Raw genomic sequence first — 26340 nt, 5'->3', positions numbered from 1 at the left:
GAAGCAGAATGCCTCACACAGTAGAAGGATGGAAATGGATATGTAACAGAGGATGAGGATAGTTCTGGGACTTTTGCTCAGTTGATGAACAAAAGGGAGTGGGGAAGGGCGTGAAGGCAAAGGGTGTAGAAAACTCACAGCACTGCCTAGTGTGATGTGCCAAAGAGATGGGAGAACATGGGCATATTTCTTGTGCCCTTCCAGGATCCTTGGTTCCCGCCCAAGTTCTGATGAGGGCCTCAAATGGTAGTTTGAGGGAGAATATGACAGTTTCTATCCCTGGTGAGGATACACACTGAACAACCTATTTTCTCATGAGTAACCTGTTACAGAACTAATGATACATAAATTCAGCTGTAGAGTTGATGAACTGAATGCAGAGTCGTGTAGGTGTATTTTCCTGTGGAGATGTTTAATCATATTTTCAGAGGAGTTTATGACTCAAAAAAGGTAAGAACCACTGATTTATACCCTTATTGGTATTCTTTACAATATGTTCTGTTCATTTATGTCTTATTCCGTAAAACTGAAGTTGGCAAACTATAGCCTGTGTGAAAAATATGGCCCACCACTTGTTTTTCTAAATAGGGTTTTATTGGAACACAGTCATGCTTATTCATTCATGTATTGTTGATGGCTGCTTTCACTCTACAAAGGCAGAATTGAGTAGTCACGAGAGAGACTGTTCGGTGAACAAAGGCCAAGGTATTTATTATCTGTATCACAAAAAAAGCCTGATATTTATTATCTGGCCCTTTACAAAGGTTTGCTGACCCCTACTTTAAAGTATGGCTTTCTTTTAGTTGCCTTACGTTTGGGCAGTTTATAGATTAGTATGAATTTATTTATATATTTGATATATGATGGCATCCAAAAGGAGGATCAAAGATGAATCTTGCTTTCAAGGAGTTTGCAGTCTACTTGTCTACTTGAATGTGTCTAGATTAATAAATGTAAGATTGCAGGGTCACGTCTTATTCCTCTTAGTAGCTCTGATGCCTGCCCCAATTTTGACACACAGATAAGTAATGAGTGAATGCAGAAGGAGGTGAGGAAGAGGCAAATTGCAAATTGCAAACATTATTAATACTATCAATGTCTGTAAAACACTTCAGAAGTTGTGTCTACATTTAGAAAAAGGACAGCTGATTGTGTAAGCCTAGAGGGAGGACCACTTCATCTGAGTAAGAAGGGCTTGTAGGGGAGGGGGTTGTGTGTGTATGAACTACACATATATAGTTGTTCACACTCTTCATGCGGTTCTGACTTTGATGTTATCCGCACTCAGCTTGCTTCCTTCCATCCCATAAAGTCTGGACAGTCACTTTGCAGGTTCATCTCTCACAGCTGTAGGCGGGTCACCCTTCTAGTTGAGAAGATGCCAGCAGCCATAGCTTGACCTTATTAGTTGCAGAGGATATCACAGTTGTCACTGTGCATCAGGGAAGCAGTCTAAAATTCAGCCTCCCACTCAGCTTCTATCCTTATTACTGGCAACTTACAGGAGGAAAAAGCCAGTTGTTGTAGTAAGTGCACAATGCCAGTGAGAGAGCAAGTAAATGTAGCAGCTATTTATTGAATACCTACTCTACGCAAGGCACAGTTTGGTGGCATTTTAAAAAACAGGGCCACCTTCCTAGTTCAGCTATAGCAAGTTGGAGCGTAGTGCTTCTTAACCAAAGATGCATGGGATATGCCAGTTCCTTAAGCTGGTCTCTACTCCGCACTTTGGAGATTAAATGCCTATGAGAGATAATTAACCATGTCACCTAAATGGGCTTGCCTGGGGACTCTGGCATCATAAATGAACCATTAAAAATGGCTTTTAAGCACTTAGCAAGGTATTCCCTGCTTCACCCCCAACCCAGTGTCAGAAACTCTTATTGTTGTACTTCCAAAATATAAATGTAGTATCAGCTTACTTCCCCATCACCACTGGGACTGCCCTAATCCAAGCCAGCATTGTTGCTCACCTGATCCACAGTGGCAGGCTTCTAACTGGTCCTCCCACTTTTACTTGGCAATCACTTCTCTAGACAGCAGCCAATGGGACCATTTTTTTAAAAAATCAACTTTATTTTGAGGTAAAATATACTTATATACCGATTTTAAGAGTATAGTTCAATGAATTTTGACAGATGTATATACCGATATAACCATTGCTACAATCAAGACAACATTTCCATTGCCCTAAAAAATACCTTTGTGCCTCTTTGCAGTTAGAACCCACACACTCAGCCCAGCACAACCAATGATCCACTTTATTTTACTATATATTAGATTGCTGTTTTTTAAAATTGTTTGTAAATGTTATCAACTTGAACTTTTGAAAAATCAGATCGTATCCCTTCTTTCCTTAAACCTTCTAATGGCTTCTAATACATGTAGAATAAATAAAAATACTTTATCATGACCGATGAGGCCCCATGTGATCTGGCCCCTGTGTAGTTCTCCCTGGTCTCCAGCCTCTCCCTCCTCCCCTTCTTCCTTATATGTAAGCCAGGGTGGAGGAGGGGGTGTTTCTTTGCGTACTGTGAACTCACCATGTTCATGTATGTCTTAGGGTCTTTGCATTTGTTATTATTTCTCTTAAAATGCCCTTCTCTTTGTCTGGCTTGTTCTTGGCCTTCAGATCATTGCTTCATTATCTTAATTTTAGAGAACTTTCTTGAGCATCCCCTAAAGTTGTATTTGTCTTAACTCTTTTTTTCTTCATGGTCCTTATTGTTATCTGAAATGAGCAGGTGTACTACTTAATTTTCTTGTCCATCTTGCCTGCTGAAGTGTGGGCTTCATGAACCTAGGGACGGTGCCTGTGTTTTTGACCATTCCAAAGAATCAACTCCAGGAATCATACCTGCCATGTGGTAGGGGCTCAACCCATGTGGTAGGGGCTCAACATTAGGGGTGCCACGTTGGGAGTGTGCACTCCATCGAAAGGTGCTGTGACAGTTTCGCATTTGGATTTTAATGGAAGCCGTTCATTCCCTCTGAGAGTCCACTGGAGGATTTGTCACATTGTCTACCTTCTGAAGCTCATGGGCTCAAGTGGAACCCAAAGTTAACAAAAGCAGGAAGCTCATTAAGATGGAAGAAAGAGGGATTATTGGGACACAGATGTATGGAACTCGGGAGTTTTCCAGCCTTCCTTCTTAGTTGTTTTCCAGCCTTCCTTCTTAGTTAACCCTGTTGTTTAATGTAATTTCAACCTGAGCTTCAGAAAGCAGGCTGCAGGTGAGAAGAGGAAAATGACAAAGGGAAGCAGGGAGGAGAGACCAAAATCACTTTACAAAAATCTGCCAAAGGCACTAAATAGGAAAGAAAATCTTTGAGCTACAGGAGACGAAGACTGTTAAAAACCTTCTTTAGGCTTGGGAGCTGGTGGCAGAGATGAGATAAAAAGTGATTTCGATTGTGAGTACTTGGAAAGTGACAGTGTCACTGAAAGCACAGCCTAGTGATTAGAAAAGAGATTTTTCCAGCAGGGCTGTTACAGATGTGGAATAAGTTCAGAATTGCAGCCCGAATGCAGTGTTCCTGGTAAAAATCTATGCTATAGAAATAAAACATCTAGGGTAATTTGGGCTATATTTTTAGGACTTTTAGACTGATTGCCTGGAGGGCCCAGCTGGGATTTCTTTCCTCTGAAGACTGCATTGTACAATTAGATAGAATATTACAGGTCATGGTCCACCTGCGTCCAATGCCTCAGGATTGGGCTCCCAAGAGGCAAGATGTGAGCTGAACTGAGCCTGTGACAAATCCTTGGGCCCTTAGGGAAAGCACAGTGTTTCATGGAAAGAGGCGCTGACTTTGTGGATTCATATGGCAGTTTTCTTTTCTTTTCTGTTTTTTTGAGACTGAGTCTCACTCTGTTACCCAGGCTGGACTGCAGTGGTGCGATCTCGGCTCACTGCAACCTCTGCCTCCTGGATTGAAGTGATTCTCCTGCCTCGGCCTCCTGAGTAGATGGGATTACAGGTGTGTGCCACTATGCCCGGCTAATTTTTGTATTTTTAGTAGAGACAGGGTTTCACCATGTTGGTTGGCCAGGATGGTCTTGATCTCTTGACCTCGTGATCCGCCCACCTTGGCTTCCCAAAGTGCTGGGATTACAGGCATGAGCCACCGCGCCCGGCCTATCTGGCAGTTTGCTACTGGAGCTGAGCAGGCAGCTGCCCCAGGAGAATCTGTTTTTCACCTTTCTTCCATTGGAGAATCTGTTCTTCACCTTTCTTCCATTGTCTGTGACTCTATATATTTTGCTGATTTGGGCTGGAGCTGAATTCTCCATACCCAGCCAGTTGATCCAGGGGCCTCCTTCCTCTTTGCCGTTGACTCTTTATTGAAGATGTAATAAATTTGAGTTCCAACTCAAAGAAAGAAATTATACAAATGCGTATGTATTTCGGGAGGGAGAGTGTTGGGGATACTATTTGGGAGCTTGTTCTTTACAAAAGCTCTGATCTGTCTTTTCAGTACAATATTCAGATTAGATACCATGGAGATAAAGGTACCATGAAGATAGCATCTAAAGGCAGTTGATACAGAGGCTGAGGAGAAAGAATTGGGATTTGAAGCTGGTTGATTCTTAAGTAATATAACAGCTTTTAAAGTTGATTTATTACATGGTGGGGAAATGTCTTCCATTTTATGGTAATTCCCCAGTGGGATCCACAATGCTAGAAACACAGTAGATAATTAATGGATCAGCTGGAGAACATTATGCTAAGTGAAATAAGCCAGGTACAAAAAGACCAAGTCTGCATTTCTCTCTTCTATGTGGAACCTAAAACAATCAAACTCATGGAAGCAGAGACAGAATGGTAGTCGCTGGAGGCTAGAAGTTGGGGGAAATAGGGAGATATTGGTCAAAGGGTACAATGTTTCAGTTAGACAAGAGGAATAAATGATAAATATTTGAAGTAAACAATAATAATGGATCAGTTAAATTCAGCAGACATTTATTGAAGACTTGGAATAGCCAAAGTATTTTATTGGTTAAAAGAATCAGGCAAAGAAAGGTAACTAGTAACTAGAGGTCCACTTATGGGTTTCAGGGGTTTGCAGACTCCCTGAAATTAAGTGAAAAACTCTGTATACTTGTCTGTGTGCACTTTTTCTTGGTCTTTCGTTTGCATCAGATCCCCAAACTTTGTACCTGACCCAGAAAAGATTACAGACTAACAGTCTAGTTGCTCCTAGAATTTACCAATTGATGATATGCCATGGCCTGTGACTATGTGTGAGGATGCAAAGGGCAGCTTCCAAGCATGTGTGCTGGTCATTCTGTCCTCTGTAGGTCAGCTTCTGGCATTGGTGGTTTGGGTGTACATTTCTATATTTTCTTAATGTGGAAAGGTCAGGAAAATAGAGAACTGCCTTTGGAACAGGCTGTGCTTTGACTCTATTGACTTGGAGATAACTATTGTGACTATTAGCATATGTAGGTACTCAGCACATATTTGCTAATGAGAGAAAAGAAGGCAGAAGACAAGAGAAAGGAAGAGAGGGGCCTATGATATGCCCCCAGCCTGGGCAAAATGTGCATAAGGACTGGAGAGCTTTGTCCTGTGTCCTTCAGAAACTTGGAGGGGTTTGATAAGCATTATAATAAAATATACTAATATAAACTATATTAATTATTTATGACTTAACTTGGACAAATGTCCAAAACTGGTCAGTACAACAGCTTAAGTTAAAAAAGTGAAGATGAATCACTTCACACTGTTTTTTCCTTAAACATTTGTGTAGACTATGTTACTTCCTTGAAGAAAATGAAAGAAGAAAAGCCACAGAATATTTTCCTTATACCAGCTGGGGGCAATCCAGTACTACAAATGTGAGAGTAGAGAAAAAAGTACACCAAAAGATCTTTTCTAATGTTGCTGTTACTGAGTGAACTGCTGTCTTTTTTTCTCAGATTAATGTATCTCAGCCCTCTGAAAGCCATAGCAACAGAGGCATGCTGAGGTAGCCAATGGAAAAATGACTTCTTTCCTTTGTTCTTGTTTTTTGTTTTGTTTGTTTGTTTGTTTTGGTTTTGGTTTTGTATTAGAGATGGAGTCTCACTCTGTCACCCAGGCTGGAGTGCAGTGATGTGATCTTGGTTAACTGCAACCTCCGCCTCCCGGGTTCGAGTGATTCTCCTGCCTCAGCCTCCCGAGTAGCTGGGACTACAGGTTACCGCCACCATGCCTAGCTAATTTTTGTATTTTTAGTAGAGACAGGGTTTCACCATGTGGCCAGGTTGGTCTCGAACTCCTGACCTCAAGTGATCCACCCACCTTGGCCTCCCGAAGTGCTGGGATTACAGGCGTGAGCCACCATGCCCAGCCTGACATCTTTCCTTTGTAATGGCAACTGCCTCTTACCAAATAATCCTTAGGTCAGGTGGCAAATAACTCAAAATCTTCCAGCAGTGGCAAGCAACTGGCTTAAGATTGCAAGTTGGGTGCTCTCCTGGCTAGGGATGTCCTCCTCTGTTTGGTGGTGCAGAAAGTCCTCTGTTAAGCTCGTATATCTAGGGATAATCCGCAAGCAGTAGTCTACCTCTTGGAATGCCATACAGATGCTCACAACATTATTCAGATTATGTGGTTGATAATCCAGCCCACATACTCCTGGCATCGCTCTGAGTAAAATAGTAAAGTGATATCTTTCATGTCCCAACAAAAAAGCATTACTTGATATTGCAAGCTTCTATTTATTATCTTGTTTAGATTCTATGCTAGGTTTCACAAAAGATGCAAAGCAGTACTTAATCAGTTATCTTTATTTATAGAGTATATTCTTAGAGAGATATAATTGTATGTACCTGAAATAGATAATACAAGATTGTGCATAGTGAAATAAATTGTTGTAGATTAGAGGAGAGGAGAGCCTGATAGGCTGCAGTTATCAGGAAGACTTTCATGGAAAACTGGTTTTGTACTCCTGGTTTACCCTGTCTTACATCACCTGAGTGTTGTACTATGCTCTTCTGGAACATCCACAGCATTTAATTATATTTGTTCTAATCTTCCTCTTGGACAAATAAAAGCCAAGAGTCTAGGCCTGATATTTCTTCTAATAGGTGCTGTCTTCTTTAGTCCTATAGAACATTATAAAGTCAAAACTCCTTTTTTTGAAAGCTTTACATGAAATTTTTATGCAAAACCAATCATTTGTTACTATTAGTGCACCTTGAGAGTTTTACTTTGTTGGCAGTAAAGAAAATATCCCATTGTGATCTGCTGTTTTATTTCACCAGCATTCTGGCTGTTTTTATTCCTGAGTTTCATTTTCACTTTGTCATTTACTCCATCCTATATAAATTTAATCATTGTATCTGTAGGTGTCTGAATGTCTGCTGGCTGAAACTTACAGAGCAGAATAAAAGTAATAACAGAGATACATTGGTGATTCCAAAAACTCAAGTTGATAAGATTAGAAAGTAATCTTCCTGAGATATGAAAAGAAATGTGGGTTCAAACACAAACTTATATTTTTTGACAACTCAGTACAAGAACTATTTTAAACAAAATTCATATAAGATTTATTATCCTTTTTTCTTGAAAACTGTTGATATTTCAATCAGATAATTTGAATGAGGTTTCTGCACAAACAAGTCCCTTACATTTTCACTTAAATTTTTACTACTAGTGCATTTTGTCTACAAGTGTGACTTTTATATTGAATAATTCTGATTCTGATAATATCCTGGTAGAGATACTGGGTCAGTTGTCTGGCGGGTGTTTGGATAATTTCACATACTTTTTCTATACAACTGAGACCAAGGTCTCAAATGGAGAATGACTAAGAGATGCCAACCTACTTTTTCAAAATCCTCCCAGCTTGACTTGACCTTCTCTCCTGGCTTCATATCCCATTTCTCCTCTTCAGTCTTTTCTGACGACATACTGTGCTGCTCAGCTTTTCTGCTTCTTTTTCTTTGTTATTGCTGTTACTCAGGCTTGAAATATTCTTTAACGTCTTGAACATCTACCTACTCTTCATAGCCTATCCATCTTTGCTTCAGGCATTGTTTTCTTTTTGGAGTCATTCATGATTCAAAGTTCAGCATAGTCTCTCCACCTTCTAGAATCTCATACTATTTTGTCTCTTCATTTTTTACGGCTGTTAAAAGATTCTCTTTTTATGGTAATAAATGGAAGGATCTCATGCCCTCTATATAAATTGTAAGCTCTGTAATGACAAAGACCAAATTAGATTATACCTAAAATGAAGGTGGTGTTTACTTTACTAACTTGAAGGCTGTTTTACACTTAGTGGACACTAGATATTTGGGGGATGAAAGATGTTGGGTAGGTATAGATACAATGGGTGGTTGGAGTGGTGCATGGATGTATGGTAAACGGGATGGTTGGTTAGATGGATGGATGATCTGATTCTGAGCTTCAAATGACCATTTTGATTATGTGATTTTGTGGCACTTATTATTTCTCTTTTCAGCCCTATTGCTCACTACACCTTCACCTGAAGGTCTCTGAGAATCCCTACACATCAGGGATCATTGCCAGCAAGGACACAGCTCCAAGCATCATAGTGGCATCAGGTAAGAAGCTTGCCTGGTTTGCTGGCTGTGGTAAATAGTGTTTATTATAAGAAGCTAGATATCTGTACTTGGAAGTTTATTTTAAGAAGCTAGATATCTGTACTTGGAACTTAATGAGCAAGCTAAAAATAGTTTTGAAAGGCACCTAAACCATTGGCCCTGAAGCAAGTCTGCAGAAAACCCCTGCACAGACAGAATGCTTGCAGTCAAAATCTTTCTCAGGCAATGCACCTGCCAATATAGTCCATTGTTGCTTTTGCAGAAAGTTCTTTTCACTAATGGCACCGTTCTCTTTCTAGGTAATATAGGTTCTGAATTGTCAGACACTGACATCAGCATGTTTGTCTCTTCAGATGCAGGGAACACCTGGAGACAGGTAAGAAAATACCCTGGGTCAAATCGCTGAAGTTTAAGTAGCATAAAAATTGCCCAGCTTGGTTCAAATCTGGGAACTTTTTCAGCAGTGCTACACATAAATCCTAATGACTGTGAATATGTTTATTTTTCCTTTTTATATAAAAGTCTTAAATCTTGGAGTGTAGCAGATTTTTTATCATTTAATAAAGATGTTCCTTATTCAGAGCTTGTATGTAAGGGTGTTTATAAGTCACAATGAAACCAAATTAAGTCTGACTAAATTTTTCCCACAGATGAAAACCAGAATTCCTAAGGGTTTATCATATAGGGAATATGCAGCCTTAAAGGTAGATTACATATCTAATGCTGAGTTGGCTCCATAAATTCCCCTTGCCTTGAAGTCAGAATAGGAAGGAATGCAGATATAGAAATGGCCATTACCCAGGTGGTGTTCTGAGATGTTTAAATCTCATGTGCAAAAGACAGAGTAATAACCATCCGGATGCATATGTTAGAGAAAGTAGAAATGGAATACTTTAAACCAGTGTGTTTAGCTTAAGTGCTTCCTGCCTTTCTTCTGAATGAAAATTAGATACCCATAGCTTACAAAACAGGCATTTAATGAGGTTTAGCAATCTTAGCAAGATATGCACCTAATGCGTGGTTGTTATACTTCAATCAATATGTTTTAATAACCTACTGACGTTTAATTATCATACAATAACTAGCACTGTAAATTGAAATCTAATGCACAGGTAATCACACTTAGCGATGAGAGCACTCTCCTTTAAATTTTAGACAGAGGTGTCCACATTATATTCCAAATGCCATTTCTTAGCTTCAGACCCTTTATAGATCCTCAGTGGGATTCTGATATTTTGAGCGGAGGAGGAAGGGAAGAAATTTGCATAAGAAACTCCATAGCAATTGATCTTGGAGGTATGTAGAAACCTGGACTATTCTACATAAACTTCCTCTGGAGAATAGAGAGCCAGGATCCCATTTTCTTCTTTCCAACACCCCAAGCAAGGCAAAGAAGTCCTTACTTCTATAGTCTTGGGTTGCATCTTGGGTATAAGAAATAAACAAATTGGAAGAAGATTGTCTGTAATGTAACTCCAGGCAAGGCTACACTAATAATCTGACGAGAAAACAGCATGCATCTTATACAGAAAGGACCTAGAGATTGTTTCCATTATGTCTCCATTTGACTTCAAATTTCTTTCTCTACATTTGGAGAAAGACCAAATGACACATGCACCCAAAGATGACAACAGAACTCACCATGATTTTGGTGGAACATCTATTAATTAAACAAGAACAGTTTTCTTTGATAACAGTTGGAAACTTCAAAATAATAAGATCTGGAAAGGGCACTGTAATGCAGCAAGTCCAAGCTCTATCCATTACTGTATGCATGATCTCAGGCAAGTTACCACATCTCTCTAAACCTTAGATTTCTTATTTATGAAAATGAGACTGTTGGAGTAAATGATTTCTAAGGTTCCCTCTGTCTAGAGATGTATAATATATGACAGTTAAGCAATATTCTGACATCATCATAACTGGGAATCAATAGAAATTATCATGAAAATGAAGGAATCTAAGCATGAACCCATAAATATTCATTGTTCAAATTTATTTTATACACACCTAAAATTATTTTGTATAACACCAATGGTACAATAGCCCATGTTGGGAAGAACTGTTCTATAGCTTTATTTTCCCAAAGATTTAGGGAAACCTATTTTTATCATGGGAAGGATTTTTGTTCTCATGTGAAGACTGATTCTCTGAAGCCTGGGTATGTGTGGATGTGGATGTGTGTCCATGTATGTGTTTTCCTCATCCAGATCTTTGAAGAAGAGCACAGTGTTTTGTACCTGGATCAAGGTGGAGTCCTGGTTGCTATGAAACACACATCTCTCCCAATTCGACATCTTTGGTAAGGGCACATGCTGCCTGTGAAATCTGCACCTGATGGTCCCGAACTGCTAAGATCAGTCTAGGAGTCAGGCTATCAAACCGTGTCTGTTTTTGTAGTAAATCTGTTACGAAAATGCCGAGGTTTGGTTCAGGTCCTGTTACTCTCCACATAAAAAGCCAATCCACTGAGACAACAAATATTGCCAGGGAAGAAAGCTTTAACTGGGTGCTGCAGCCAAGGATATAGGCAATCAGTCCCAAGTCCGTCTCTCTGATGACTAAAAGTAGGGGTTTATATAGAGGGAAGAAATGTAACCAGGTGTAAGGAAACAGGAATTAGGGAGGGGTAAAGAAGAGGAGGTGAGGAAGAGGAAGTGGTCAACAGGAAGCAAGTTGTCAATTAGGCAATCATGATGGGTAAGTAGTCTGGCTTCTCACTGTCCAGATGTCTTTATCTGGTAAGTTTCAGCTCCTTGATACTACCTGGGAGGCCTGGTTGGTTTCCTGAGAGAAGAACTCAGATAAGACAAATGTAACTTTCTCAAGTTTTAAGACAAGGAGGATCAATTTCTGTGTTTATTCCAAGAAACCGTAAACATCAGTTCTGTGGGCCAGTTGGGCCAGTTTCAGAATGTCAAGGTCTACTAGAGCAGTGGAGGTAGGAAAGAGAGAGACACACAGACAGACAGAGAGAGGGAGAGTTTTACTCCATGAGAGAGAAATTTCATTATACTTTGCAAATGTGATAATACTTTCACTCTCACACCCTCACCAGTATATTATTCTCTCAGCACGATTACAGGTAGAACAATGTTCATGATCAGGTATAGTCTCTGAAATAGCTTGACTTCTTGCAGTCACCTTTCCCAAGTAACATCTCCTGGAGTTTAATATCCATATCCATTTTTGCATTCCACACAGAGATGATCAGTGCATGACAGTTCTGCTCCAGTCTCATTTCTCCTGAGCTTGCTTTCTTATTTTTCTTTTTTGAGGTGATATTCCACAATTCTGCCTGTGCATGTCCCACAGATGGATGTATAAGGACTAACTCCCAGAGGAGTTATCAATAGGCTCTTTTAACTGTGTTTTTGAAAGTGGTTCTCTCCATATATGAGTTTGTCCAAAATCAAAAGCCTGGTTTTCCTTCTACTGTTAGTTAGTTTGATGACTGAAGGGAAAGCTGCAAAAGAGAGGAAAAAAAAGGCTAAGCTTGGGCAAGGGCATTCATAAAGAAATGCAGAGCAAAGAAAAGGTCCTGGGTGGCCATCTTAGTTCATTTGGCCTGCTATAACAAAATACCATAAACTGGGGTGGCTTATAAACAACGGAAATTAATTTCTTGTAGTTCTGGAGGTTGAGATGTCCAGTATCAAAATGCTGGCAGATTCAGTGTCTGATGAGGGTTCCACTTTTGGGTTTATAGATAGCACCATTTTGCTGTATCCTCACATGGTGGAAGGGCAAGGCACTTCTCTGAGGCCTCTTTTAAAAGATCACTAATTCCTTTCATGGGTGGTCCGCCCTTAGGATCTAATCACCTCCCAAGGTCTCCACCTTCGAATATCATCACATTGGCGATTAGATATTCAACATTTTAATTTTAGAGAGGACACAAGCATTTAGACCATCCCAGTGACCATCAGGACTGAAGAATTATCTTCTCTTGCTTTCAAGAGCCTATCCTGTACTCATTCATTCAGTAAGGTCAACCAGGATTTACAGTTGTGAGAAGGACACACTGAGGACTTGGTCACTTAGAGATGGGTTGGTTGAAATCTAAGTAAGTCTTACAAGGTCATCGCTCTTCAGGATCACCTGTAAGACTTGTTAGACAGTAGAGAGGTTTTGGACAGGGTCAAAAGCTTGAGGTCTAAGATATAATAAAATATCCGAATTTTCAACAATTTTATAAGAGACTTATAGTTATTCTCATTTAATGTAGCTCTCCTTTTATTGATGTTTTAATACATCTGTGTCCCGGTGGCTTGGCTAACTGTATTTCTACTTTCTGATATGATTAAGAATACTTATTCATATGAAAGGCTCATTTTGACAAAGTCTCAGCTACTTTTAAAATGTATTATCTCTGGGTTAAGAGTATCTTTCCTTTGAAATGACATTTTTTTTTCCTTTGGAGATCTGATGACTGATATTTTTTATATCATTAGGTTGAGTTTTGATGAAGGGAGATCTTGGAGCAAATACAGTTTCACATCTATTCCACTTTTTGTGGATGGGGTTCTGGGTGAGCCTGGAGAAGAGACTCTCATCATGACGTAAGTTGAAAAGTATGATGTGGTCCAGCCTTCATAGAAAAGAGTAATCCACAAAAATGTTTTATAGCTAAGCCTGTTTGATTTGCAGCTGTTAGGTTCAAGGTTGTTGCATCTTACTGCAAGAGTGTACAGCAAATAGGGAAGAAAAATGTGGGCAGCTATTTTCTTGGTTCTCTGATAGTTTTTAGGAGACCCAGACTGAGGCGCTTAGAGAAATTAGAAGTGATGATTTCAATAGGAAATAAAGCTGTACATTTAAAACTTTAGTAATAAAGAACCTGGATATGTAGAAAATCTCAGGTATATAGGAATCAGTTCGCTTTAAATCAGAACATAGTTTCATCAAAATGCCACAAAGCATTGTATTTTTCCCTGGCTCTTTACCTAACCCAATTGTGAGGCATGTTAGGAAAATCATGAGAACAGTCTGTTATTGTGAAATTGCATTTACATTCATTTTTGTCTGGAATGTGATGATCATTAATTTGTGAAAGATTAATGACGCTGCCTATGGGTTTCAATACATGGACTTTGAATTTCAAGTATGAAACTGTGATAGTTCCTTCCTTTGGAAAACTGGACATGGAAAATAGAAAGGGAAGGTTATAAAGTAGTTGATCTGGTCATCAATGAAAACTTTCAAGCCGAAGTCAATACTTGGTAAGCTAATTCTCTCCCCTACCACTACTACTTTTTTTTTTTTTTTTTTTTTTTTTTTTTTGAGACGGAGCCTTACTCTGTCACCCAGGCTGGAGTGCAGTGGCATGATCTCGGCTCATTGCAGGCTCCACCTCCTGGGTTCATGCCATTCTCCTGCCTTAGCCTCCTGAGTAGCTAGGACTACAGGTGCCTGCCACCACGCCCGGGTAATTTTTTTATAATTTTTTGTTTTTTAGTAGAGACAGAGTTTCACCACGTTAGCCAGGATGGTCTCAATCTCCTGACCTTGTGATCCACCTGCCTCGGCCTCCCAAAGTACTGGGATTGCAGGTGTGAGCCATCACGCCTGGCCTACCACTTCTGCTTTTTAATGGTAGAAAAGAACAATAAAAATCTAATATGCCTAATAGCTACACTTTTCTCAATGAGAAACATAGCTAAATTAGCAATGCATTCCATAATTTGTCTTTCTTCAATTTTTATATTTTCAAAACAGATTTTAAAAAACTGACCCAACAGGCCACTTCATGGCTTTTCTTCAAACCTATGGTTGGTAATTCAAACATCTCAGTAAATACTTAAGTCTCTCTGAGTAAAGAGAGTAGAATGTACAGTGTAGGAAACCATTATTAGTACTTGGTTCTGCTGATCACTTTCACTAGGGGCTGGTGGGAAAGTAAAATAGCATGGAAACCATGGGAACTATGTACATTAGCAAGATAACCTAGAAGTCTAATCTTGGACCACATAGAATACAGCATTTATGATTGTTTTTCTCAACCATATTTTCTCAACCAATCCTGTGGCACAATATGTACAAGTGGGCTCTTGAATTAAATACTCTGGGTCTGGTTCTACCTGTTATTATGACTTGATTTTGTATTTGCAATGTTAACAAAGCTCATTGAATCTCATATTATCTGTCTGTGAAGTGGATCCAGTAATAGTACCCTCCTTGGCCAAGTGCGGTGGCTCACGCCTGTAATCCAGCACTTTGGGAGGCCAAGGCGGGCGGATCATTAGGTCAGGAGATCAAGACCATCCTGGCCAACATGGTGGAACCCCATCTCTACTGAAAATAGAAAAAATTAGCTTGGTGTGGTGGCTCGTGCCTGTAATCCCAGCTAGTCGGGAGGCTGAGGCAGGAGAATTGCTTGAACCAGGGAGTCAGGGGTTGTAGTGAGCCAAGATCGCACCACTGCACTCCAGCCTGGTGACAGAGCGAGACTCTGTCTCAAAAAAAAAAAAAAAAAAAGTACCCTCTTCATGAATGCGTTTTGAGGATTAAATGATATGATTCATGTAATGTGCTTAGCTCAGGGTGAACACCCCACAAATGCTCTCTGTTGTTATTACTCATTACATTGTTATCATTGTAATTATTTTTATCACCATGAACTCTGTAGAGTGTTTGGACACTTCAGCCACCGCTCTGAATGGCAGCTGGTCAAAGTAGATTACAAGTCCATTTTTGATAGACGGTGTGCCGAAGAGGACTACAGACCCTGGCAGCTGCACAGCCAGGTAGGAGGAAAAGAACTGAGACTAAGGCCTGGGCAGGAAGCATGAGCGGTGTTGGGGGAAAGCTAGTTGCTAAGGTATAGGAACTAGGATGCTCTAGGCCAAAATGTCCATCTACTGTTTTCTTACACATTTGTGTTCCACAGCAGTGAACAAACTCACCGTTAATAGCTTGTTGTGAAGTCATTTCTGTTTTTATTGTGCTAGGATATAATGAGATAAAATTCAAATGTGCTTGGCTTAGGCTTACAACTCAAAATGAAATACCAATTCAGCACTCAGATCCAAACATAATTCATCTGAGAATGTCATATGGTTGCATGGTGGGGGCAGGGATGAGGAAGATATATTCAATTTTACCTAGCAATGCAAGCAGAGACATAAAATAACAAAATTATGCTGGGTGAGTGTTGCCGGAGAAATCCTTCTTCCCCTTTGCCTTGATTCCTTGGAACTATATAGTACTTTTTGCCTCCTTGCAAGGTACTTCTGGTATGAGAATGCAGAATTATTAATAGGAAACTTTCATTTGTCCTGGCCTCTCACATATCCAGCTTATATCAAAATGCTTGGATGGAAGTGTCTCTCCCTTGATTTCCCAAGGTACAAGTCGTTCCGCAGATCTCTCAAAGGATTTGGTAGAAGTACCTGCTGCAAAGCCATCACCATATTCAGGCAGAAAAACGTCATATACCTCAAACCTAGACTAAGTAATATATGTAAATGTAGACGTATAATGAAGCCAGTTAAAGTGAGTTTGCTCAAGAAAGACGGTGTACAGTAGATAAAGCAAAATTCTACTCTGATCTTTCAGAAACACAGAAGGAGGAGTGTCTGATAGTGGGCCCTGCATTAGCTGGAAACACCCACCCTATTCAGAGGCTTAACAATAAAATCACTCATTTACATTGCTGATATTTTCTCCTTTGGGATGCACAAGCATTGTGATATTCAAAGCTTTTATTTATTTTGTAGGAAAACACTGAATTTAGCTCTCTTGCTTGTCTGGTAGAGGAACATTAAAATCTGTGCTGTAAAGTTGTGTGGGCAGAGGCATAATCGAGGCAAAATGGATCTTTATATTTCTTAGCAATGCTCCTCTTTCATGCTCTCATAAGTGACCAACTGTATAAATCTTTTATTATAGGGGAATTGAACTTAATTACTGCAGATTTACTGGCAATACACTAGGTACAGGCTGAGTCTGTGTGTCCTTCGTAGCACTGCACCCAACACTTTGCCAAATAAAGGTTTGATAAGTGCACACAAAATTAAGGATGTTGTTTAATAATCTTCAATGATTGTTAGGATTGCCTTTATAGTCAGGTTGTATAATAGGGCTCTAGACCGCAAAAGGAAAATGTTGTTAGCACAAAGAGGGCTACCAAAGTTTACATTACACTAAGATGTGCAAATGTCTCCCTAAATGTCACTCATGTGGCGCAGAGAAAGTCCAAGCTATGTGCCCAATTATCTGTGATCCTTCTCTGCTTACAGGGGGAAGCATGTATCATGGGAGCAAAAAGGATATATAAGAAGCGAAAATCAGAGCGGAAGTGTATGCAAGGAAAATATGCAGGAGCTATGGAATCTGAACCCTGTGTCTGCACTGAGGCTGATTTTGATTGGTGAGCTTGTGCAATTATCTCCTGGAGCCATTCGGTGTATCAAATCCACATGGGCCTGAATGAAAGCTTAGAATTGAAATAATAGTAACATACATAGGGCTAAGTGGCCAGCTTCATATTCTTATAAAATTACCTCATAGTTTACTAGCTATGTGTATGTGTATGTGGGATAATCAAGAGTTTCTTTAGACTGAAAGAGGACTCGGAAGATGGATGGTAATTATCTTCATTACCGGCAGATTTGGCCGGGCATGGTGGCTCATGCCTGTAATCCCAGCACTTCGGGAGGCTGAGGGGTGCAGATCACTTGAGGTCAGGAGTTTGGGACCAGCCTGGGAAACATGGTAAAACCCCGTCCCTACTAAAAATACAAAAATTAGCTGGGCATAGTGGCGGGCACCTGTAATCCCAGCTGCTCGGGAGGCTGAAGCAGGAGAATCGCTTGAACCCAGGAGGTAGAGATTGCAATGAGCCACGATCGCGCCACTGCACTCCAGCATGGGCGTCAGAGTGAGACTATCTCAAAAAAAAAAAAAAAAAAAAGTGCAGATTATTTCTGTGCTGCTTCAAACAGCAACACTGGAAACAGTAAGTGGACTTTTTAGGGAGCAAACAAACATCTATGCTCAAGATGAAAGCTTTCTAGAATCTAGGATTTCCTGTAGTGGAATAATAGCCTTTTAAGGCAGTAAATTTTCTGTCCCTGCAAGTTTTCGATTCGTAGTTAGCTGACACCATAGCTTATGAGGTTCATGGAAGATGTTGCTGAACTCAGAGCAAGGATGGATTCAATGGCATTGCAAATCTGTAACTCAGTGAACATAGTGATAAACGAGACTTTTTGCTTTACCAGGATTAAGCTAATTTAAACTGGAGAAGTACTGAGACATTTAGAGGTTAAACTAAACTCAGAGTGCCATAAAGTCCTTCTTGAGACATTTGCTCAACAGAAAGCTAGCTTGTGGGCACTGTGAAGCCCTCGGCTTATTGTCAGTGTTAATTGTTCAGGTAAGGCTTACAAAGTATTGAGGACAAGTAGGTGGTAACTCCCTTGATATTTTCCATCTCATTTTCCATTGTTTTCTTCCCTCTTCTTTTTGTTTTTCATGTATTCGTTTATTTGTTTTTAATTTAGAAAACACAATCGCTAAATATGTACATATGTGTTAAAAAATTAAAACTTGACCCGCATAAGAACTAAAGTCATTTTTCAACAGTTTATTTCTAGCTGTATAGCAACCTCAGGTTACATATTGAATCACTAAAATATCAGTGACTGAGCTGAGATACTGTGTACATACACATCACATATCTTAGAAAAGTTAAGCCTTCTCTTATGGTAGACATCTGGAGATATTCTCTGAATAAATAGTACTAAGAAGGTCTGACAAGAGTGGCAGCCAGCAGTCAGACCAGTAACCCACAGCTGTATCCCCTTGTTGGTGAGGACGCCAAGCCAAGAGCGAATGAAGTATCTCTTCGGGCTCAGCCAGAGGGCAATAGAGCTTCAGTTACATTGGAGCTCAAATCTTCAGGGAGCTCAAATCATGGAAATCTTCAGGGGCCTCCCCAGTGTGACTTCTGTTTTAGTCAGTGCAATATTATTACAATGACAAAAATATTTTATCTCTGTACTACCCTTTGGGATTAACATCTTGAAATGCATTCATAGGGAAAACTACCATGAGATTTTAAGTCATTCATTGCATCCCTCTTTCTGAAGCCACTGCTGCTTCTTCGTTTACCGTATTCAAGGAAGATTTGCAAAGGAAGTTAGCAACTTACATTAGTGGTTTAGCTTTTGCCTTAAGAAACAGCCATTCTTTAGCAGGAGGCAAATTTATTCTCTGGTAGAAAACCAAAGAGAAAAAAAAAATGAGATGAGATGAGATGTCCCAATGTCCTGATTTCTCCTCGAAACATTTGCTTCTCTGGGAATCTTTTCTACAGGCTTCAAAGTAAGCCAGTCTTTTGTTGTTGTTGTTGTTGTCATTTTTCTTTTTCAATTGTAAGCTAGTCCAGAATGAAAGGAATACCAGATAAGGAAGGCAATTAGATTTCTCCTCTCCCGTATCTCTCGTGCCCCTTAGTCTTGGCCCAATCCCTGCATTCATTTGTGACTGGAATCGGCTACTCATCCCACCAGCTGAAATGCATTCTGAGAAGTGGGAAATGAATCATGAAGGAGTTCATTGTAAGGTTTTCTGGTCCAGTGGGATTTCTGTCACTGCATGATTTATGAAAATATTTGGGAAGGCTCATCACAACCTTGTTGGGTTTCTACCAGTAGCTAGAGTTTTGGTGATTACACCTGGCTGTAGTGTAATGAAAGGTGATTGTCACTGAGTGTTTCTCCTTGGTTTGGCCCTCTCCTGGACAGTCCCCCAAATGACCTTGCCTGTCCCTCTCCAGCATTTGTAAAGTAACTTCCCGAAGCAAACACTGGTTGTCCTATAGGCAGCAATTCTGAAGTCTTCCTACCCATGCTGCATTGAACCAGCACCAAATCCTGCTGGTATGTGCAAAATTCTAAGTACCAGCTGCCTGGTGACAGGCCCCTGAGCTGAGCCTATTTCTCCCTTCCTGACCCTTGTGTGCCAGCATCTCACCTCCATTACACAGATGGGCCAATTCATACTAATGCTTGCCGATTGCTGCCTGCAATTTGTCTGTGCATGTGGAGGTGCAATTTGTTGTCATTCTCTGTGCCCAGGTTCATCTGCCAGAAGCCAAGAATATCAGGCAACTCAGAGGCTCCTGGAAGCATGAATGAGAGGAGGCTGAGAGGGAAGTCTTTGGCTATTTCCAAAGTAGGGAGAGGATTTAAAGCAGTTAGTCCCAAGTGGCAGCGCTAACTGCCTAGTGTGAAACATTTCCTTAGGGGAATGCTCGAGACACTCCTGAAGGACATTTCCTTTTTGGCTGTAACTTTGAAGCATATGGAGTGTACACAGAGAGACCTGGCTCAGCTCTCCTTGGTAGATCCAGATGTCTTGGAAGAGCATCCCAAAGACATCACCAGTAATGAGGACTGTGCCACATGTGGCCGTGTTAAACTCTGCGATGAATTTCTCACCAAGGGTTGAGTTCCACCACACCCGTTTTCTCATTACAGCTTTCTCTGGGCCCAGCCACCTGTATTGTGTATCGTTCTAATGAGAACACAATCTACTCTCTCAGCTTGAGAGTGTTTAAATGGAATGACCAGTTGTGTAGGATATTTTCCTGAATAATTGATAGATATTCTATGAAAAAAGTTCTATTTTTGAGAAGTCATTGATTCAGGGAATGCTTGTGGGTTTTTTTTGTTTGTTTGTTTTTATTTTTGTTTGTTATGACTGATTGATTAGTGTAGAACTTGGCTGTGGACTGACGTAGAATTGTTTTCAGTAATTTTGCCACCTAGTGAAAGGTTTTTCTCGGCTCTTTCCTAACAGTGACTATGGTTATGAGCGACACAGCAATGGCCAGTGCCTGCCGGCATTTTGGTTCAATCCATCCTCTCTGTCAAAGGATTGCAGCTTGGGACAGAGTTACCTCAATAGTACTGGGTAAGTGTCTGGAGTAGTGACCTTGAGAGGCCAACCTTTGCTGCCTTTCAGCACATGTTATACTGACAGAATTACTTCTGATCAAGGACCAAGCATATTTCCTTACAGCACAATGTAATTGCTTTTGTTCATTTTAACAATGAAGCACAACTTTGCACTAATAGTGCAAGTTTCATTTGAGAATAAGATTCCAGTTGCAAATTGAAAAAAGAAATGTTTCTTGATTGAAGATCACAATGATGATATTAAAAGTGTCTTCATTTTCTCGACACTTTGTTTTCAAGCTATTTAATCCTGTGAAGTTACCTTTTACCCTCATTGTATCCATGATGAGGAAGGCCAAATAGATATTTAATATTTGCATTTCCTGTTTTATAGATGTGGAACCTGGAATCACAAAAGGAACTCACTGACTTTTCAAAAGTATACTAGTGTTAATATGAATGTATTTTGCTTTCTCTTTGTGTTCAGTCTTGACACATTTAAACATGCATTCTGACCTTTGTAAATCCAGAATCACATTCTGAAATTTGGTGTTTAATATTCTGTGTCGTGGGGCTTATGCAATATTATTTAAGAAATACTATAATAAGGAAAAAAAATCATAAATTTGTCTCAAATGTAGTAGGTATCTATAAACTTTAAAATAGTGTGTAGAACCTATTTAAATTCTGATTCAAACAAATGATCTGTAAAAAGGCACATTTGAGCCATTGAGGAAAATTGAACATATACTAATTCAGTTAATGTATTAGTTAGGGCTTTCCAGAGAAACAAAACCAATAGGATGTATATTTATTTAGAAAGAGATTTATTGGCCAGGAGCAGTGGCTCACGCCTGTAGTCCCAGCACTGCACTTTGGGAGGCTAAGGCGGGCGGATCACTTGAGGTCAGGAGTGTGAGAGCAGCCTGGCCAACATGGTGAAACCCCATCTCTACTAAAAATACAAAAAAAAAAAAAAAAAAATTAACTGCACATGGTGGTGTGTGCCTGTAGTCTCAGACACTCAGGAGGCTGAGGCAGGAAAATCACTTGAACCCAGGAGGCAGAGGTTGCAGTGAGCCGGGATCGCACCACTGCACTCCAGCCTGGGTGACCGAGTAAGACTCTGTCTCAAGAAAAAAAAAAAAAAAAGAGAGATTTATTGTAAGGAATTGGCTCATTCGATTATGGAGGTAGGTGGGTCCCAAGATCTGCAGGGTAAGTCAGCAAGCTGGAGACCCAGGAGAGCTGACAGTGTAGTTGTAGTTCGAATCTGAAGGCCTGAAACCATAGAACCAATGTTGTAGTTCTAGTCCAAAGGCCAGCAGACCTGAGACCCAGGAAGAGCCTATCTTTCGGTTCAAGACCAAAGGCAGGAAAAGAAGCCAATGTTCCAATATGAATGCCATCAGGCAGAAGGAATTCTCTCTTACTTTGGGAATTGTCAACCTGCTGAATTCAGGCCTTCAGCTGATTGGATGAGGCCCACCCTCACTAGAGAAGTCAATCTGCTTTACTCAGTCTACTGACTTAAATGTTAATCTCATTTAAAAATACATAGAAGTGGCCGGGTGCAGTGGCTCACGCCTGTAATCTCAGCATTTTGGGAGGGCGAGGTGGGCGGATCACAAGGTCAGGAGATCGAGACCATCCTGGCTAACATGGTGAAAACCCGTCTCTACTAAAAATACAAAAAATTAGCCAGGTGTGGTGGTGGGTGCCTGTAGTCCCAGCTACTTGGGAGGCTGAGGCAGGAGAATGGCATGAACCCAGGGAGGCAGAGCTTGCAGTGAGCTGAAATCGTGCCACTGCACTCCAGCCTGGGCGACAGAGTGAGACTCTGTCTCAAAACAAACAAACAAACAAAAAAAACCCACAGAAGTGTAACATTTGACCAAATATCTGGGCATACTATGGCCCAGTCAAGTTCGCATATTAAGTTACCCATCATAAGTGATATTAAAGAATTATATATTTAGGCATGATAAAGTCATTTTGGCTAGGCTAAGAAAAAAATAAGTCTTATTTTTTAGAGATACATATTTGTGTGAGTTTTGTTTTAATGTGTTAAAAAGCAGATAAGTATTGATAATTTTTGGAGATGGGTAATGAGTACATGGGAATTTATTACATTACTTTTCTTCATGCATATTTGAAAGTTCTGATAATAAAAAGTTAAAAAGAAGCTATTGTGGTAGCACATGCCTATAGTCCCTGCTACTCAGGAGGCTGAAGTGGAAGGATCGTTTGGGTCCAGGAGTTCAAGGCCACCCTGGACAACATAGGGAAACCCCCATCTATTAAAAAAAAAAAAAGAGAGAGAGAGAGAAAAAAAAAGGGAAGGAAGAAGGAGAAAGGAGAAGTAAGGAGATAGGAACCTTACCAATCAGCCAGTTTTACTTGACAAAGCCCCTTCTCCTTTCTTGAGCCAGCTACAGTACAGAGAATCCACTTGAGGGGGTGAGACTTCCATTTATGTACTCTGTATTTGAAATTTTAAATATGTTTAATTTTTATAAAAGATTATCAAAATAATAGATACTATTCTTTTCAAGGAAGGAAAACACATAGAAAAGGATTGTAATGATTCCTATTTCTGATGTTAGGGATTCCTAGAACCTTTTAATAAAGGAATAAGCTATGATTTTTTTGAATGATAACACGACATCCAAGGAAATATAAATAACACTTTTATAGCAATGGGTCAGTGAGGTCTTAGCATAGTACCATGGAGGAAAAAAATGAAAAGGTTGATAAAATAACTAAACTTAATGGGGAAGGAATGCAAAAGACAGGAGTTTTATTACTTGCTGGTACTAGCATGTTTAGATACTGTAAAGGGCATTGGAAACCCCTCAAGCTAATTTAAGAATTGATTTTTTTTTTAACCAGCTCAATCAGTCAAGGAAGTTATATTAGTCTGTCTTTGGTATTGATGATAGGAGGCTGAAACACAGAGGGATCAAATTGTTCCAGATGCTACTCAATCATAGACCAAGGCTGAATGATACCTGTGACCCCTCACTCTTCAGTTCATTGAGATCTTTTTTTTTCTCTTTGTTTTTGAGACGGAGTCTCACTGTGTTACCCAGGCTGGAGTGCAGTGGTGGGATCTCGGCTCACTGCAACCTCCGCCTCCCAGGTTCACGCCATTCTCCTGCTTCAGCTTCCCGAGTAGCTGGGACTACAGGCACCCGCCACTAAGCCCAGCTAATGTTTTGTATTTTTACTAGAGATGGGGTTTCACCATAGTAGCCAGGATGGTCTTGATCTCCTGACCTCGTGATCCACCTGCCTCAGCCTCCCAAAGTGCTGGGATTACAGGCATGAGCCACCGCGCCTGGCCCATTTGAGATCTTATAAATTCTGACTAACGTCAAATAAAACATCAGTGACGATTAAGTAATTTTATATTCAAAAAGAATACCATCTATGCCATATAAAATTAAAATCATAATGTCAATTAAAATGTGACTTAGCAATAAGCATCCAGGTATATAAATGCTGGTCAATGCAGTTGTTATGTTTAGTAGTCACAAAATTACAACACTACCTTCTAGGACTCCACCTTCACTCTCAGGGGCCTGTTCATTTCTGTGGGTATTACACGATAGCATCTGACCCCAAATGATTTTTGTTAAGTTGCCACGTCCACTGGTTTCGTCTGTTCCGTTTAAAGATTTTGCAGAAAAGCATCAGCATTGGTGAGCAAGCTAGTGTAAAGAGAACATATGATAAATACCAGCCATCAGCGGGTATGGTAAATGTCCTGCTCTCGTAAGTAAGATGCTCACAGGTGGAGGAGTGAATACCCAAATAGGGTCTTATACACTAAAGTCACGGGAATGGTTGTCAATAATAACCCCACTGATCAGCATGTTGTCTAAGCTACACATTTTGCATTAGGAACACGAAGACCCTTAGCTGGGACAAAGGCCTGAAATCATCTACAGAGAAGGCCTCACACCAATGAATTCCCATTTGCAGTGTCTGTAGCCACAAGAGGTAAAATGTTGGTGAACTTGGAAAAGAACTTTCTGTCTCCCTTAATGTCACTCCAGCCCCTCACCACAGATGTTATTTGGCTATGTGTTGATTCAGTGGTATTTTATAAGCAGATTCAGTATATAATCTTGTAGCCACTAATAATGCTGACACTATACATTTAGATTTTTACTTAAAAAATATTTAGTTACAAAATAAATGTGTATGTTTTATATGTTTAAAAGCCAATTTACATCATCATCCCAATCCTGGCCCCCTTTCCCCACACAACTGTGATCTGTTTGATATGCATACTTCTAAATACTTTTCTTTGCATTTGCTAGTAAATACATGTCCCAAGAGAAAATACACAAATTAATTTGGGAGGTTGTTTTTGTATGTGATTTCCTACTAGATACATTGTTCTTCTATTTTCCTTTTTCATTCAAAAATATGTCTTAAACATCTTTCTAAGCCAGAGTATATAAGGGCACTTTCTCATTTCTTTAATTTCATAGTATTAAGTATTATTATAATATTATCAGTTATCCTTCTTCCATGGATGTTTGGGTTATTTTGTTTTTTCTGCCACTATAAATAATGCTGCAGTTAATATTCTCATCCTATAACACTTGTTATACAAATAATACAAAGATAATTAAGTCTCTTTTGGCAATTGGAGGTGTTTCTGTTAGCTCATAATGCAAATTCCACTCAGCCAACTGGGTACGTCTCAGACCTGGGTATCAGATATTGCCACATCTCTCCCTTGTAAGGGTTAAAACACTAGCTTCCTGCTCACGGGCTGCCTGTGAGTCCCAAAAATTAGAGATTCATTTGTATTAAGTGCCATCCTCCTTTAAAATTCAAATGCCAGTGGATTCTGTGAAGGAAAGCTGAGGGGAAGGAGAAGTAGGATTTAGCCAAATTAATAAGGTGAGGAAGGTCATTTCATGCAAAAAGAACAAGAAATGATCCTGGGGAAGGGCCACAATGGTAGTTTTCTCAAGGACAAGCCCAGATGCCAATGCCTGCATGCTTATAGTTAAGCAACTACTGGGAACCCTGTGTCCAGTGCCATTTTAAGCCATCCATGGTCACCTCATGCTCAGTGCAGAATCTGTATTAGCCTCAGGGCTGGGATGAAGTGCAAAGGAATCGCAAGTGTAGGGCTGGCCAGAGAGCGAGCCCCTTCATAAATGTTGCTCCCTGGGCACCTCATTTGTCTCACACTTTTCTTACAGCATAGCTCACACAGCATGTACAGACATGCAGTGGGAAAATGAATTAAGTGGGGTGAATGACCAAACCCCCCAGCATCACCTTTCTGAGAGTTTACTTGGAAGCATGCAGGAAATCATTCCTTTAAAAAAAAAAGTTCTTAAATACCTCACTTTATAAATGTCTATGGTTACTTTCACTGTCAGCTTATTACCCTGTGTGTATGGCAGTGTTCTCAGGTTTATCTGCTCCTCCATGATGGGGAAATCCTGGCATCGATTATTATTGTGCCCAATAAAATGCTATTTTGATGAGATGCCAAAATATTTATCATCTTCACTATGTAGAAGTGAATGGTTGCACAATTTTTGTTTTAGTTGCTGGCTAGGACTTAGAAAGGATGGATGGAATAAAAAGTGAACTTGGTGCAGAATGTCCCTCCAGGTGGCTGTAACCACCAGTCCTGCTCCTTGGTCCAGCGGCATCAGGGTTTCTCATACCCACACAGTGGAACAGTAGAGCCTGCTGTGTTCTCCACGATTGGCTCCCTGCCTCTATTCAGCCTCTGCCCTCACAGCTTCTACATGTCATTTGACATGAAGGTGGAAAGCAAGGAGGCTGGTACTGGGGCCTTAGCCTGTTAGGGATTGAGAGTGAAATACAATTGGGGAT

At 40.1% G+C, this 26340-nt stretch overlaps 1 protein-coding gene across 6 annotated transcripts in view; it reads left to right on the top strand.

Moving 5' to 3' along the window:
• Window positions 1-26340, top strand: part of SORCS1 (sortilin related VPS10 domain containing receptor 1) — a 588824-nt gene that overhangs the window by 474317 nt on the left and 88167 nt on the right. For all 6 annotated transcript variants that reach the window (XM_019035469.4, XM_055354006.2, XM_055354007.2 and 3 more), the window contains exons 11-17: window positions 8455-8557; window positions 8857-8933; window positions 10768-10859; window positions 13012-13119; window positions 15186-15303; window positions 16798-16928; window positions 20366-20479. In XM_019035469.4, the coding sequence (XP_018891014.4) occupies window positions 8455-8557; window positions 8857-8933; window positions 10768-10859; window positions 13012-13119; window positions 15186-15303; window positions 16798-16928; window positions 20366-20479 (743 nt within the window). The remainder of the gene's footprint in view (window positions 1-8454; window positions 8558-8856; window positions 8934-10767; window positions 10860-13011; window positions 13120-15185; window positions 15304-16797; window positions 16929-20365; window positions 20480-26340) is intronic.

This window comes from Gorilla gorilla, chromosome 8, assembly GCF_029281585.2.
Source record: "Gorilla gorilla gorilla isolate KB3781 chromosome 8, NHGRI_mGorGor1-v2.1_pri, whole genome shotgun sequence".
NCBI classification, from domain to species: Eukaryota; Metazoa; Chordata; class Mammalia; order Primates; family Hominidae; genus Gorilla; species Gorilla gorilla.
Note: the sequence above shows the minus strand (reverse complement) of the source record. Positions and strands in the feature narration are given on the sequence as shown.